General features: G+C 44.3%; 1 protein-coding gene across 2 annotated transcripts in view; it reads right to left on the minus strand.

The window, feature by feature from the left end:
• Nucleotides 1-15,014, minus strand: part of DRC3 (dynein regulatory complex subunit 3) — a 742,340-nt gene that overhangs the window by 205,206 nt on the left and 522,120 nt on the right. For both annotated transcript variants that reach the window (XM_069645719.1, XM_069645718.1), the window contains exon 7: nucleotides 10,563-10,675. In XM_069645719.1, coding sequence (XP_069501820.1) covers nucleotides 10,563-10,675 — 113 coding nt within the window. The remainder of the gene's footprint in view (nucleotides 1-10,562; nucleotides 10,676-15,014) is intronic.

Below are 15,014 nucleotides of genomic sequence, written 5' to 3' on the forward strand. Positions count from 1 at the left end.
ACTTCCACTCCCTGAGGACCTCCCATCCAGGTGACCTTCCCGCACTGGTCCACCCCCAGGAACTAGATACAATAAAAATGGCCGTGTCCTGGCCACCTGGATGACAGATCCCCAGGGACTAGTCAGGGAGACACTTTCAGGTTTCTCACAGCGCCTGCACTTCACCGGCTGCGACCAGCTGCAGGCAGCACTGCTGGAGTCGGCCCAGCTGCCCAGTGCCATCTTGTGCGCCTCGCGCTGAACCAAGTCGTAGTGATTCCCATCTATATCTGCACCGCTGTGACGATCTGTCGACTGCCGCCAATGCCCTGGATACGCTGCTCCCCCTTCATGTGGGAAAACTGTGGTTTGTACAGTTTGTTATGGGCCTGAGATTGTTTGGGTCTGTAGGGTCAAGGCCAGATTTTTTACTCAAAGGTGTGATAGTAACTGGTTTTATGGCCCCAGGAACCCGATTGAAACAAAAGGAACAGTTAACAAATCTAACAAAAAACAGAGCTTAAATATTCTTGTGCTCGAGTATAAGGTTGGGTGGAATTAAGTTTTCTATACACTGGGATGGGCGTAGTGTAGACAGAGTGTTCATCATGCCAGAGAGAGTAATGGGGGAGAAAGAAGATTCTGTGTGTCGCTCTGTCGGTGCATTGTTAGTGACCACAGGTGCGTAAGACATGTTTTTGTTTATTTAAGAATGGCAATCTCTTAAGCAGGGACTATCGTATCTGCCTGCATTGAGAGAAATCTCAAGTTCTTTTCTTCTAAAGTATCTATACCAAGCACTGAATAATCTATGGGTGCAGCATAACCTTGAGAAAATAAAGGCCACCCATCGAACCAGCCTATGAAAAAATAAGGCAGGATTGAACTTTATACTTGGACACACATATAGCTGCTAAGTACAACATAATCATTTTGAAATTCTCCTCCTGAAGAGCCACACAGAGGTGGTGAAACACGTGTAGAGGACAAGAGGATACAAAAGGGACAAAAGAGGATACAAAAGCGAAACGAGGACTGATTAAAAGAGGATATATAGGAGGACAGGATACAAATAGGAAATATTAAGAAGAGGATAGAAAGAGGATAATACTAAGGACAAAGGCTCACAGATGAGCATACACAAGTACATTCAAATTAAGATTTAATACCTTCCTGTGGTTGAACAAAACAATTTCCTTTTTATTTTTCGTGAATAAGCATATTTTTTGCTTACTCATTTGGTCTCCCCAATTCTTCTTGTTCTCAGGCGCTTTGATATGTAAGAGATTGCCATTCTTAAATTTACTTAAACTTAAACTCTTGGTCAAACACAGGAGTCAATCCCTTCAAAAAGCGACGAGATCAACCCTACACATCAAGATCGCCCAGCATAAGAGTGAATGTTTGCACTGCAATTTATGCATGTTTTTGTTTATTTCATTTTTATCACACAAATTACGACAGGTCAGTGGTTAAATTTATTTTTCTTTTGTAAAACTCAAAGTTACTTGCCCTCCAACCATACTATCTAATCCTTCATGTGGTGCCTGGCCCTAGACAGCGCTGGTGGGCCGCTTATCTAGAGTTAGGGGATAGATAAGAAGAAGCTTGTTCTAACTACTTCAGGCAGTTAACTGTTGTTTAACATCAGAAGACACCACTCTGACTGTCTCTACCAACTCTAAACCCAAGCAGTGAGCTCAGGGCCTTCCAGGTGAAATATTTTACTTTATTCTCTTTCCCTGGATTGGCATCTAAAACATGATTTAAAAATGGAGAAACTTATTGAAGTTTGTAATCCATCCTTCAGAATTCCACACAACATATTTAATGCATTTGATTTTACAAGAAATGTGTTTGGTGTTTCATAAAGCACACCTTTGATCAAAATACATTCATTTTTTGGGACCTAGTTGGTCCCTGTCTCTTTAAGAGCTCACAGACACCATGTTGTCTTGAATATATTAACTACTCAAGACAAAAGAACTTTATTGATGGTGGTTCAAATTTCTACATTTGTTTGTTTTTTGTATTTGCTAAACCTTTGCTACAAATATGCTCGTTATCCTTTCCTTTCTAATGCATTTCTAAAAATGAAAAAATGAATGTATTTTGATCAAAGGTGTGCTTTATGAAACACCAAACACATTTCTTGTCAAATCAAATGCATTAAATATGTTGTGCATTCACTAGCACTAGAAAAATTAAAAAATGCTACAATGCACTCTCCAAGGGCTTCTTTGCTCGTCTTTTTAGAACACCTATGACAGTTAGCTAAATAACAAAGCTGCTGTCTTATTTTGCATGCGAAATAATTAACCTTTACCAAAATGTATAGGTAAAGAAACCTAAAGGAAGTGGCAGGACGCCTTCCCACTTGTTTCAAGTATTATTAGCTCTCAAGTCCTTCCACTTACTCAAGAGCTTTCCCTCCAATTATACAAGAGGTCTGAATGGGCCTACCGGTTTCAGTGGTTTATTTTGTTACACCACTTTGTTCAGGGCCTCAGCACCCCTTTGGGTACTGACGTGAAACAAAAAGAGGCTCAGCTCTGACTGGTCACTGCACCCTAGTTGGAAGATTAGAACTATTGGGAAGGCAACCCCTGTGTTTGATGAACTACTTTGAACTTGGGGAAGGGGAGCTGATTACAAGCCAAAGAGCTAGACAAAGCTCTGAACTTTGCTTTGAACACTATTCCTTTTTGATGCTGATATCCCACACATTGTATGCAGTTAGTTGTGAGGGCATGTATAGGTTGTGGACACAGACAGATGTTTTACTTTGGACTTCCTGACATAGACTATCCTTAGTTTTCGTTAGGTAGGCAAATCCCACCTAGCACAGGGCAAGTCAGGCAAGTCACCCTGCCTTTTAAGTTAAATAAAGCTTTGTTGAGAAATATTGAACCTGTTGTCTGCGTCTGACTTGGGATGCCTTCACAGGTAGAAGAAGTATCTTGCCTTTGCTTGCTTTCCTGCTGCTTGGCTGCACACATGGAGTGAGTATGCTTGCTGTTTATCCCCTTCCTTTGCTGCACTTCTTACCTTACTTTTTCAACATCTTCATGTCTCCCCGCAAGTCCTTTCATATCTACTGTGATGAATCTGAGGAGGTTTTCACTCCTTTCCCTGGGGTAGCCTCCCCCTGTGTGGCCTGGGGATGACAGCTGCTGTCTGATTCTGACCCTAGGGGTGGCTATATGTGAGAGGACCACCTGGGGGGAGGCGACTCTCAGAGAGACTCATTGACATCCTTGGAGAAAACACATGCCCTCCTTTCCCCTTCTGTGATGCCTCCTAAGTCCCTCATGACTTGATGGCATAATGCCACACTAATCCACCACCTCTATGTGAGGCTAGTGTGTCCAAACCCCAAACTCCCATTAGGGAGAATATATTGCGAGCTGGGATGAGGAATATGCAGGGAGTAATGAAGAGCACTCCGTGGGAAGCTCAGTATCAACTTCCCCCAAGACATTTAGAAACCAATTACAGAACAACTGACGTGTGGAAGACTGATGAGTAATGATGATCACAAGGACCGGGCAGCGAACGCCACTGACTGTTGTTGGGAAATGAGTAAGCAGACCAGGAAGTTTAAATATGGGCTAGTTGCAGCTGATAGCAGGCAGGAGAAAGGAAAGCTTCTAACACGAATCACCTCGTGAACTGTAAGCTTGCTGAGGACAGTGTTGAAGTCAGGGAGGCCATGGCAGAAGTCGGAAAGGTAGACCTTACGAAGGAATGGAGAAGCCAAGGTGCGGGTGGTCCACCGCTTAGATAGAGAAAGTCATGGGGACCACGCATCAAGAAAACTGACACCATGGGACTGCAGCGCGGGAGGAAGCGCACGTGAAGGCAGTACAGCAAGACAAAGAGGAATGAAGAGGCACTAGATACAACCATGAGCCCTGGGAAGAAAGTAGGGTTACCGGGTTGTCAGCGAATAAAGGTTGCTATGCATCAGCAACAGAAATAACCTAGAAGAAGCAAGTGGGTTACCAGGTGGTTAAATAAAGGGAAACGATTCTTGAGAACGCTGCAAACAGGACGCAGTAAACTCATTAGAGAAGCCAGAGTGTTTATAACGCAAGTTGCCAATGGGTTACTGAACCCCAACAGGGGAGGAAAGAGTAACCCGTATGATAATGACCTAGCAAGCAAATACACTAAATGAAGGTTGTGATAGAAGAGTGATCCACAATATAAAGTCCTAGAAAGCAAACACACCAAGTGAAGCTAAGTATTTGAGTAATGAACTATTTATAAAAAACAAAGTCCTGGCACAAGAGTATACTAGGTGAAGTTAAAGATTTGTGCAACAAAGTGTTTGTGTAATAAAGTCATGGACAAAGAGAATACCAGGTGAAATTCAGTATCTGTGCAAGAAAGTGTTTATGTTTACTGGACCAGCAAACTTGTAATTCGTGAATGGTGCTGGTGCATCCGACATGCTCTGCTCGCGGGTGCCGGTACGCCCGCCAGGTCAGACCTGGCAGGCGGAAAGGCACCCGCGAGCAGAACTCGTAGTTTGCCGGTCCAGATGTAATGGCGCTGGTAGCTTACCGGTGCCGTTACTACTGGACTAGCAAACTTGTAATGAGGCCCATTGTTTAGTATTACCACAGTGCACTTCATGGGGGAAAGAGCATTGAAGCTTCCATGAGACTGATGAAATGGTTGTTTCACTTTCCTAGCAATTAGGACTTGAACAGAACTTGCCTTTTCTTTAGACTTCACTATAACAGTTGACACACTGACACATGTGATGTTCTTTGGTGGAGTGCTTTGAAAGTGCAGCTGCAGAAATGGTGTGGCCCCATTGATCCAGGCCGGATGGAGGCAGTGATGGCAATATACCCTGTACCAGGCGTGCTGAACAATGGACAGCCGCTATTTCACATGACGCTGGTAATCACTATCACAAACAGCTAAGGAATGGGGTGTGAGGCAAAAATAATCTGTCCTCCAGACGCATGTTGTTCAGATCTCAATATCCCAGATTAGGTTAAAATGGCTATTCTTCAAAAAACATGCACCAGTTTTGTCAGGTATGGCTTTGGAACTCCTATTGGATAACAGAGGAGAGAGAAAGAGACATGTTGAGAGAGAGGAGAGTGTGAGAGAAAGACAGTGTTGCCAGGGAGAACTCAGAATTAAAGGACCTGGAGTGAGGAAGGACGAGACTATAATGTGAAGTGACCGACTTCACAGACTAGGATTATGCAGCCCTGTACAGGCTTAGTTTGCAGCTAAAGGGAGTTTGATCTGGATGTCAGGTGTGGTTGTTTTGCTTAGCATTTGGTATGGATTAAAAATATAGGTTATGTACTCTGTCACAGAGTTCATTGCCTGACCAGCAGAGTGATTGGTGACATTATTAAGGGGGGTAGATACCACAACAAGCCTGTGATGTTGGGCCTGGGGGGGGGGCAGGAGGAGGATCCTCTGGCTACTCCCACCATGCTACCCACAGATGGCAGCAGAATGTACCCATGAAAAACTGCCATCTCACTATTCAGGAGTGACGATGGCCATACAGATCTTCCTTAGATGCTCTACAGAAACACACTGACTTTGGTGCAGGAATGTACCCAGATCAGACAGAGCATGAGCAAGAGCACTCTCGCACATGAAGCAATACTCTGCAAAGGTCAAGGAACGGCCATGTGACAAAGAGCCAAGGAGATGCAGGAGAAGCCAGGGAACAGAGAGGATGAGAGGGAATCCGAGGAACGTAAAGCCCATGTTTGGGTTTCGAAGTGGTAAGACAAGATAGACTGGTGGGCCAGAGGGGTAGGACCTTGAGAAAAGGAGGAAATTAGAGGCTTAGGATGAAACTAGAGGCCATTCACAGGTGGCCTTCTCCCTGCCTGCATCTTGAGGACTGGGAGAGGCCTGCTCAGATCCAGCCTCTGCTGCACAATCCCAACAAGCATCAACCAGGCCAGTCCTGGAAGGCTGGAAGGTGATCTCCCCATCGTAGGCAAGCTACACAAAACACAGACAAAAAAGCAGGAAGTAAAAGAGGACATTTTGTTCCTGTGAAGGACGATAAGCGATGGGGAGAAGACACAAGAACTGTGAGAGACCGTTTTCCTTTGAGGTCTTTTGAGTATATCATCAGCAAGCCCCTATACATCCAACTCACATCTAGTCAGAGGTAGCAAACCTTGGGAGAAAGATTAACCCAGACTTGGGAACGAAGTAAAGCACTTTGGCGTTGACCCATTTTTCTCCTTTGCGATCTTCAACCCCCCGAACTCTGACACACTAAGTCACCCTGGCACTATCCTAGAGAGGGGAGGGGGATTTAAAATGATCTAAGAGAAAAAGGGTCAGGGAAAGATTGGGCTTAACTCTGTATATGTTTCTATTTTCCAAAGGTTAGTCCAAGTTATCATTTAAAAAACAAATCCAAAAATAAAAGGGATATCGGGATAGAGTGATGTGTCTGTCTTATCTTTGATCCATGGTCACTTTGCACTTCATGACAGCTCTATGTTTCATAGACCTGAAACAAGGCAGTAGGCATGCTAATGTATGACTCCAGAAGAGAGGCCATGGGTCTGTTGTTTCCAAATTGAGTGACTCAGTAAGGTTGTGAGGAATGAGGAGATTTAGTTGCAGCCTTCGGATAGTGTGTTAGGAAATGAATTATAAGCCTACTTAGTTCAATGTGTATAGAAAGTGCTAAGGGACTTTTAACAATGTCCCCTGCCTGACCCTAACAGTGTCTGATGGGGCTAGGCCCCACTACCTACTATGTGATGTTGGTCAGGGGTTACTATGGGGACGATCTTCTAGTTCCCCCCACAGCAGTTGGAGTTGGCTGGCAGGGATCATCACATTGCCAGTTCTGGCCCATTAAAACATTGTCTGAGAAACAATATTTTTATGTCTGCTGGCCCTTTAAGCATTGAACTGCGTTATTACAATCACTGTTCCAACCATGTGAGGTTTAGCAGTGCAGAGCTACTTAGAAACATACATACTGATTAGAAAGAACAGATTTGCAGAGTAGAGGAAGTTCCCGCTGGCTCTACTAGCAGAACCCAAAGTCTATGCTTTTCCGCACATGTAGAAAGACTCCAAAACAGCATGTTGAAGGCTTGGTCTGTGGTAGCTGGCAAGACCAGGAAGGGAAAAAAACACCTCATCCAATACCTGAAGGGAAACAATGAACAGACTCAGGTGCAGCGTGTTGGGGAAAACAAGGCCATGGGTGGAGACCAGGAGGTAAATAGAAAAAAGGAGGAATCAGAGTAACAGTGTAAGAGTTTGGAGTAGCTGAGCAACTTGAAAAAGAGAAGTTGAGTAATCAGAGGATCAGGAGGTGAAGAAGTGGGAACACTTTAGAGGAGGTGATTGGTGCAGGTGGAGGAGGTAGTGAAGCAGCAGATATCGGAGGAAGTGAAGGTGCAGGAGGAGAAGGTGTACAATCAAGAGAGCTTGGAGACGGTGAACGTCCATAAGGAGGAAGTGGTGAGGCAGGAAAGGTTGGAGAAGATCAACATGTAAGAAGAGGAGGCAACAGTGGTGAAGAGCATGGAAGGTGCAAACAGAGGTTTGTGGGGAGAAGGGGATGGAATAAGCAGGAGAGATGAAAGTCTAGAGTTCCCTTGGAGACATAGGGAATATGCCAGAAAGGGTGAAGGGCATCATAAGCCCACATACTGTCTGGGAGCAGGCAGAGATGCACCAAGCATGTGGTAGAGAGTTGATAAGGACAGCCTGAAGACAGTTCAAGGGCCGGACGAAAGACATAGTGACAGGGCACCAGGCTCCAGCAATTATTGTATGAAGAGGCAAGGCAGGTGGGGTGAGCTGCAAATAGGTTCAAGACACTGAGACAGGGTGGGGAACAGGAGATGGGACTAGCACCTATAGACCTACAGGCCTATCGCAACACTGGAAGATGCAATTGAGTCTGCTTTTGAACAGCCTTAATGTATAACATCAGTGCCTTAAATGCAGCCGGATGCTCTTCATCAGTGGCATATGGGAGAGGCCACTCACCCACTTGGCCTTGAGTAATTGCACCGGCACCTAAGACTGAGTGATGTAGGGAGGGACCCAAGGAGACTGTTGAAGGACAACTTTCTTCGACGAAGAAGACTTGCTTTGCAATTCTGATCCCTTTTGAGTTGCCCAATCCTTTAAATAATCTGTCATAAAGAGTTTTAAATGAGTTCTTTTGTTTTGTCTTATGTGGAGTTCACATGGCTTTGTGACAGGGGCCTTGTACACAAGTAATACCAAAAGGATGGGTACAGTAGCGGGTAAAAAATAAAACACACAAAAGCTAAATGTTACATCCCACTCATGCTTGACAGTATATTATTGAATACTGCTGTAAATGTGCTATATACAAGAATATCAGTCCCAATTATCGCACTTCTACCATGGTTAATAATTAAAGGTGGGCAGAGGCCCTGAACACGTACAGTTGGCTGTTGCGACTGTAAGATGTGGAGGGAGATTCTAGTACGTTGGCGAACAAGGACTCTGTCTGGTGTGCATATGTTACAGGTGAGTATAATTATGTTTTGTCCCATAATAGTACTGGGCTTAACATAAGCTCTGTGATGCTGCCATTACCTTTCACTCCGATCTCCCATCCATTGCTCGTTTTGGGGAGGTCCATTGAACTGGCTGGCAGCGTTTGATCCAGTGGTACCCGCTCCCATGCAGTAGTGCACTAGACTTTGGAAGAAGATAGCGTGGTTGCTGAGGAATACCCGCACCCAGGGAGTGTAAACTGGGATAAAGACTCAAGTTCCCTGCATTTGCAGGTTTTAAGTGAATCATTGTCATTTTTGGGATCTGCTCTTTTAAAATACAAGTCCGGGATATGTCATCAGCTACTGAAAGTACATATTACAAGTTTCCCTTAGTATATGGCATCAATGAATTAGGGAATTGCAATACATGCATGTGGAAATCTTTAAAAAGAAATAGATGGCCTGAAAATTGAATATGGATTCACTAGTGGAAAAGCCCATGTTCAGAGGCTAATGTGCGTAAAGGAAGACATTTTCAGAGTTCAAATATATTATGTGGGGTATTTTAACGTAATTTATGGTAATAGAACAAAAAATTGTTGTAAAGGATCCTGCTCCTTTTACATGGAGGAGTAGTAACCGCCAACAAAATCTCACAGAATCCGTTGAAAGTTCAACATAATTCAAACAGCCAATTGTTGTATCTGCTCCTCATTGTCTTGGATTCCACTTACGTATTTTGGACTCAAATACATAATGATGAAGGATGTCCGAGTAATACAATTCATGTGCAGCATGATTCGAAGTAGACATGAGATCATAAAATAAAGTAAATGGAACTCAAATAAAGTTTAAAATGTACATGAAGAATATTATTGATATAATAATACATACCAAGAAATATTACAATAATGACATAATATATAAATACATTGAAAGAAAAAAGTAATACATTTTGTTAGAGAAATAGTGCTTAATGAAATTAATTTCTGTTTAGGTTTTTTTTATGTATATATTTTCTTAGTGCATCAAACTTGAAGTATGCTGTTAAAGTGGTATCCGTGTCTTGGGCCTTTTCTGCAGCTAATTGTACGTAATCATTGTTGTACTTTATCATTGTTGAAACACACATTTTCGCCTGGAAGATGAACTTGATGTCTTATTGTTGTATGCAGAAGACAACAGCTCCATCTAGCAGTGATAACAGGCGATGCGGGCTACACAGCATCGGACAAACATACATCTGGCCTTTTATTATATAGTATGATTTAATTTGTGTATTAGCTAGCGTTTGCCAGCCTCTTCGCTTAAATGAAGTACTTTCTCCTAAAACCACACCAAGCCTCTCAATTGGATTTAAAGCTGCCCTGCTGAGATTTAAAACACAGACACTTGGCAATGTTATAATACTCCTAAAATATACTGTATGGAAATGTGTCCATTTGCACATAACTTTAAAAGGTCCCTCCGTAATTTCGGTCATTTCCAAAATGAAGCGGAAATATAAAGAGTAAAACGCAGGCAATATCACCTCTACTCTTCACTTTTCCAAACAGTTTTGAGAAAAGTGTAAATGCCACCTGCAAATTACACTTTGCAGACAGCATTTACAATGTATCCCTACGGAATCTGCCTGCTTTTACCAGGTGTGAAAGTCAGGCAGAGTCTTGAGAAATCCATTTGTGCTATTTGAAGGCCGAGTGGAATGCATGCCCACCCTGCCTTCAAATAACGGAGTGGAAAAGCAAGGCATTTAGAATGTACAGCTTTTAAATTGTGGGGTTTATAAAATGACCCCCATAGTGAAAACTTCCTTGGTCATGGTGTCGCACAAGTCCACACAATTTCTATGAGGATTTGTGGCCCATGCATGACACAGTGGGGCTATGGGCGGAAGGACTTCTTAACGTCACTGGGAATGGGGCCTAGTGAAGTCATATGGGTAAAAAAAAACGGTCCTTAGTTATTAAAATGTAAGCAATTATTTGGCATCTCCATTCAATCCACAGACATCAGAGACTTTAAAGATTTTCCTGCAAAGCTTACTTTTAGTTTGCAGTCAGAAAGAAAGGATATGCTTCCATCAACTCCGGTGCACCAGGAAGGTTGGCTAGTTTCTTTCCTTCCACGTCCTCGGCAAACATATGATCAAACAAAAATGGTCCATTCAGGAACTCCACAAAGGCAGCCTGCAAGCGGAAAAACAGATTGGTCAGTTTATCCAACACTGTGCATGGGGGCACTCAACAGTCTATAGCAAATTCATTAAAAAAAACGCTAGAAATACCAGAGAGCACAGATCACCATTTGTTATGCAGGCTCAGGTAGCACAACACACCTATAAGGTGCACACGTGTGTATACAGGAGCAGTTCTAGTGAGAGATATGCCTAGGTGGCCAGCTACTGCCCATACCATTGGGCCACTGAGTGTGGCAGAATTCCTTGCATGGAATTCAAACTACTATTACTCAGTGGCTACACCCACCACCAGCCAAGTTACTAAATGGCCACCATCTATGCTTCAACACAAAAATATACATGGGTGGCTATCACCAACCAGGATATTTCCTAACAAGGTGTTCCATGTGACATCCAATAGACAATTTGAGGGAAGTTCATGTTCTCTATGATGTCACTTGGAACAACATAGTATATTAACCCAAAATTTGAAAGCTACTCATCTACAATGTTGAGTTCTGCTGTGTATGGCCCCCTTGCATCATGTGTCTACCCCCTGCATGCCCCTATTGGCTAGCATTTCATGGGGAGGAGAATGCTGTTACTGGGATGCTGTCACAAATGGCTTCAATAATAAACCAACTCTCAGAAAAGGTTGAAGAGTTTTTATTGTCCAATTAAAGGGGGTCTTCCTAAAGGCCGTCCCTCTCTCTTGTCTTCCTGTGGCCTTTCTACACCCTAGCCCAGACTTCCCTGCTGCCCAAGCTGGTCACTAGAGATCGGTAACCCCTATTATCTAAAGTCTGTCTGGTTATCGTTGAGGGCCTAAAAGTAACAGCCTTACCTATCTGACTCCCTACAGAGTCTTCTAGGTAGATTGCAGCCGGGGGTCCCACAATAGCTGTAAAGGTCTTTGAAACAGGAATGTCCACCTTTCAATCATTCAGGTCTCCCTTGTTCTTATCCTTCTCATGCTCTCGTATTTCTCACCTTGATGTTCCTTCCTTCCTTTCCGTTCCTTCTAGTCACCCTCTTCTCTTCACCAAACTCACTATTCTCTCTCCCTCACCTCTGTCCCACTGATCATGATGTTATTCTGTCTCACCTCTACACCTTACTGCCACCCTCCACTCTATTCTCCACTACTTTTCTCTCATGCTACTCTCAACCCCACCACTTTTTACTACACTACACTCGCCTCCTGCTACTCTCTGCTAATCTCCACCCTCAGCACTCTCCTGCTCTCTCCTTTCTACACTCCAATCCACCCCTCCTCTCAAATTCACTTTGCTCACTCAGTCTCACTTAATCCCCTCCTCTCCCATTAAGTCTCAACCACTCCCCTTACTCACAACGTACGCACTCTCACACCCAAGTGCCACTTTCTGTCACTAATCAATACCCAACCTTCAACACTCTCTCCTCTATTCACCTCTATACTCTGCTCCACCATGCTTCCATTGCCTAGTCTCTTGGACCACCTCCTCTTCGACCCTTGACCGCACCCGAACAACCCACACCCTCCCGCCCTGTTCGTCCCCTTTGATCTTCCTTCTTCTCTTTCCATTAGTTCTCGTATCCATCTGGTTATCCGGGGAAATCTCTTTTTTGCTCTCCCCCAGGGGCTAGTTTACACATGTGTGAAGCCATAAAGCACCCACTAAGCCCTGTGCGATTTTCGGAATCCGGGTTCGTCCGAGTTTGGCAATGGTGGGCCTTTACAGTGAATGTCAATGTTAGTGTTCATAATTTGCTTTGAGGGGGTGTCTTGATTGCTGGTCCACAGCGAGCAACATTCTACTGGCTTTGTGCTTGCCACTTAATCGCTCGCAGGTGGGCTGCATTTTCCGTTCTCTGCATCAAGAAGTTTTGGGCTTTGTAGTTCTACAAAAGTAGAGAGAGAACACTGGCTATCATGTTGTATGGCAGGTGTAAGACGGTCAAAAGAGGTACTTCCCACTTCTAATATGGCACACAAGGGGAGGACAGAGAATGGGACCGTCCCAACTCCCCAATCCTACCACTGAGCCTCGACTGGCTCTGGTAAACACCCTGGTAGGTCTCCTGCTCCAGGTTGAGAGGGGTCCTGAATCTCTTTGACGGAGTCAGATCCCTGATCCTGTCACACACCTCCACACTTTCACCCGAATTCCCCTCTTCCCTGGGACCACTGTCTAGCCGTGGGTACCGGGAAGAGTTCTTTGTTGGATATCTTCTCTCCCTGAGATTCCTTTAAGCATTGATGAAAAAGGGAGAAGTCTGAACCGCTTCAGGGAGAACTGGCATTACTATCATGGCCCTACGTTGTTTGTGGATACAGGTAGGCGTAACCATGTACATAGATTTGGCCATGGATTAAGTTGTTTTGAGGATATTGGGTCACATGCAAGGCAGCCCCTCTGCTTCCTGAATTCAACAGGGCTCCGATTTTTCTTCCCTGGACTGTCACAGAAAAGTTGGTATTTCTGGTCTTCCTCGCCTGAGGTATATGCTGTCCAAGCTGGTGACTCAGGCACATCTTCATTATCCTAGAACAGATCAGAGAGATACTTGCGATCTGTTGATGGTATCATATGTTCCACTGTGTTTTTGTGGGGAGGTCCTTTTGGTAGCCCTGGTTTCAGGAGCTTGATATCCATCGGTCCTTCCTTGTGTGTTCCCCGACAGAATGTGCTGATATGCCAGGGTTTTCCAAAGGCATAACATCTTATCACCTCCAGATGCGGACTCGCCCCAGGTTTCCTCCAGTCAGTTGACAGGAAAGGTCAGGTATTAATTTTGGGTAAAGGTTGGTAGGCACACAATTTCCCTAGAGACAGACTCTCCTCTCTCACTCAAGCCTTTAATTTCACTTTAACTGTCCTCTTGGGCCCTATGACTGGGTCTTTGGAGTACACAGCTTTCTGGTGCACATTTGCCATCTGGATTGCTTCTAACAACAGTTTATGAATCTGTAAACTACTTTTTGTAGATACGAGGGTAAGGAATCCACAAACTGCTTTAAGACCAGCATCTCTTTGGCCACCTCATAGGTTTTTTGGTGAAGCAACTTAATAGGTTGTTAACTCTATACAACATCATGTTGAGAGTTTCAGCTTGTCGTAGCTGTAGATGTCTCAGGCGGATGGATCCTATAATGCTCTCAATCTTGTCACAGTTTCTCCAGGTCACCCCTCTTTAGATCTTCAAAAGGGGCGGCCCCATCATGGTTTAATGCTTGAAAGACTTGCTTGGCTTCTCTTGTACGCGAGGGGCAATATTCCAGTCCCAGCTACCTTCATGACAGCCGGCAGTCTCAGCCACTCATTTGAAATTCACGAAGAAGGTGGCTGGGTCTTTCCCATTCCTTAATTTCTGTAGGATTTTGGGCAGGGGAGGGGGGCACAGCCGGTTGTCTTGTCTCTCTATGATGACTCCCCATAGGGCAGTAAGGGTCTCTTGATGTGGGCAGCTGATAAACAGTTGACCTTCCAGCTCTCAACAGATCTTGCATGGATGTTGGGGCGGATTCTACTTCCCAGGGACTGAGGTCCTTGTCAGGTTGTTGTTGGTAGTTTGCTTCCACTAGCTGGGTTGTATCTCAGTTGGCTTGTTATTTCTGTGGCATCTCACATCTATTCTAACAAGTTCCTCTTGCGTTCCTCCACCAGCACAACAGTTTCCTCAGGAGGGCCTACTTGGGTTTGGCCATGGTCAAACTTGTTTCATTCCCAAGAGTCCTCTGATTCTTCCGTGTGGGAGTCAAGACTAGAGAAATCTAGTTCTACTCCCAACTCCCAACCGTTGTTTCCGGACCGGCAACCTTGTAATGACCCCCTATAACTTGCTTCCGACCTATACTCTACTTTCCACTACTCTTCTCCATAATTTGTCAGTATCATCAATGGATTGACTCACCTGATTCTTTCTGCGTGATACTTCGGATGTTGACGATTCCTGATGTGACTTCTGTCGGGTGCGCATGTCGTGAAGATAGGGGCGAGACTTCCCGGACGCCACACTGCCCGTAGGGTCATATTGCCAGGAGGGGTGGAGTCTGGAGTAGAATACCAAAACAGGAAAAAAAACTTCCCACAGGAAGGTAAAAACCTAAGAACAGCGATGACTTAAGTAGCTGTTTTAGAGTAGATGGTAACCAGAAGTCAGATAGCCAATAAAGCAGTTCCAGAAATTTGAGGTCCCACTCCAGCAACAAAAGGATCCAATATGAAACAATGGCTTCTCAGAAAATGATATGGTATAAGTTATTTATAACGCGCCTGTACACAAGTGTTTCTAGACGTGACAAGTCAAAGGCGGGAAGATAGACGGAGGACAAAACAAACGATCTTAGTAGGCCTGGTGTCATT

This window comes from Ambystoma mexicanum, chromosome 2p, assembly GCF_040938575.1.
Source record: "Ambystoma mexicanum isolate Mex_15411 chromosome 2p, UKY_AmexF1_1, whole genome shotgun sequence".
Lineage (NCBI taxonomy): Eukaryota > Metazoa > Chordata > Amphibia > Caudata > Ambystomatidae > Ambystoma > Ambystoma mexicanum.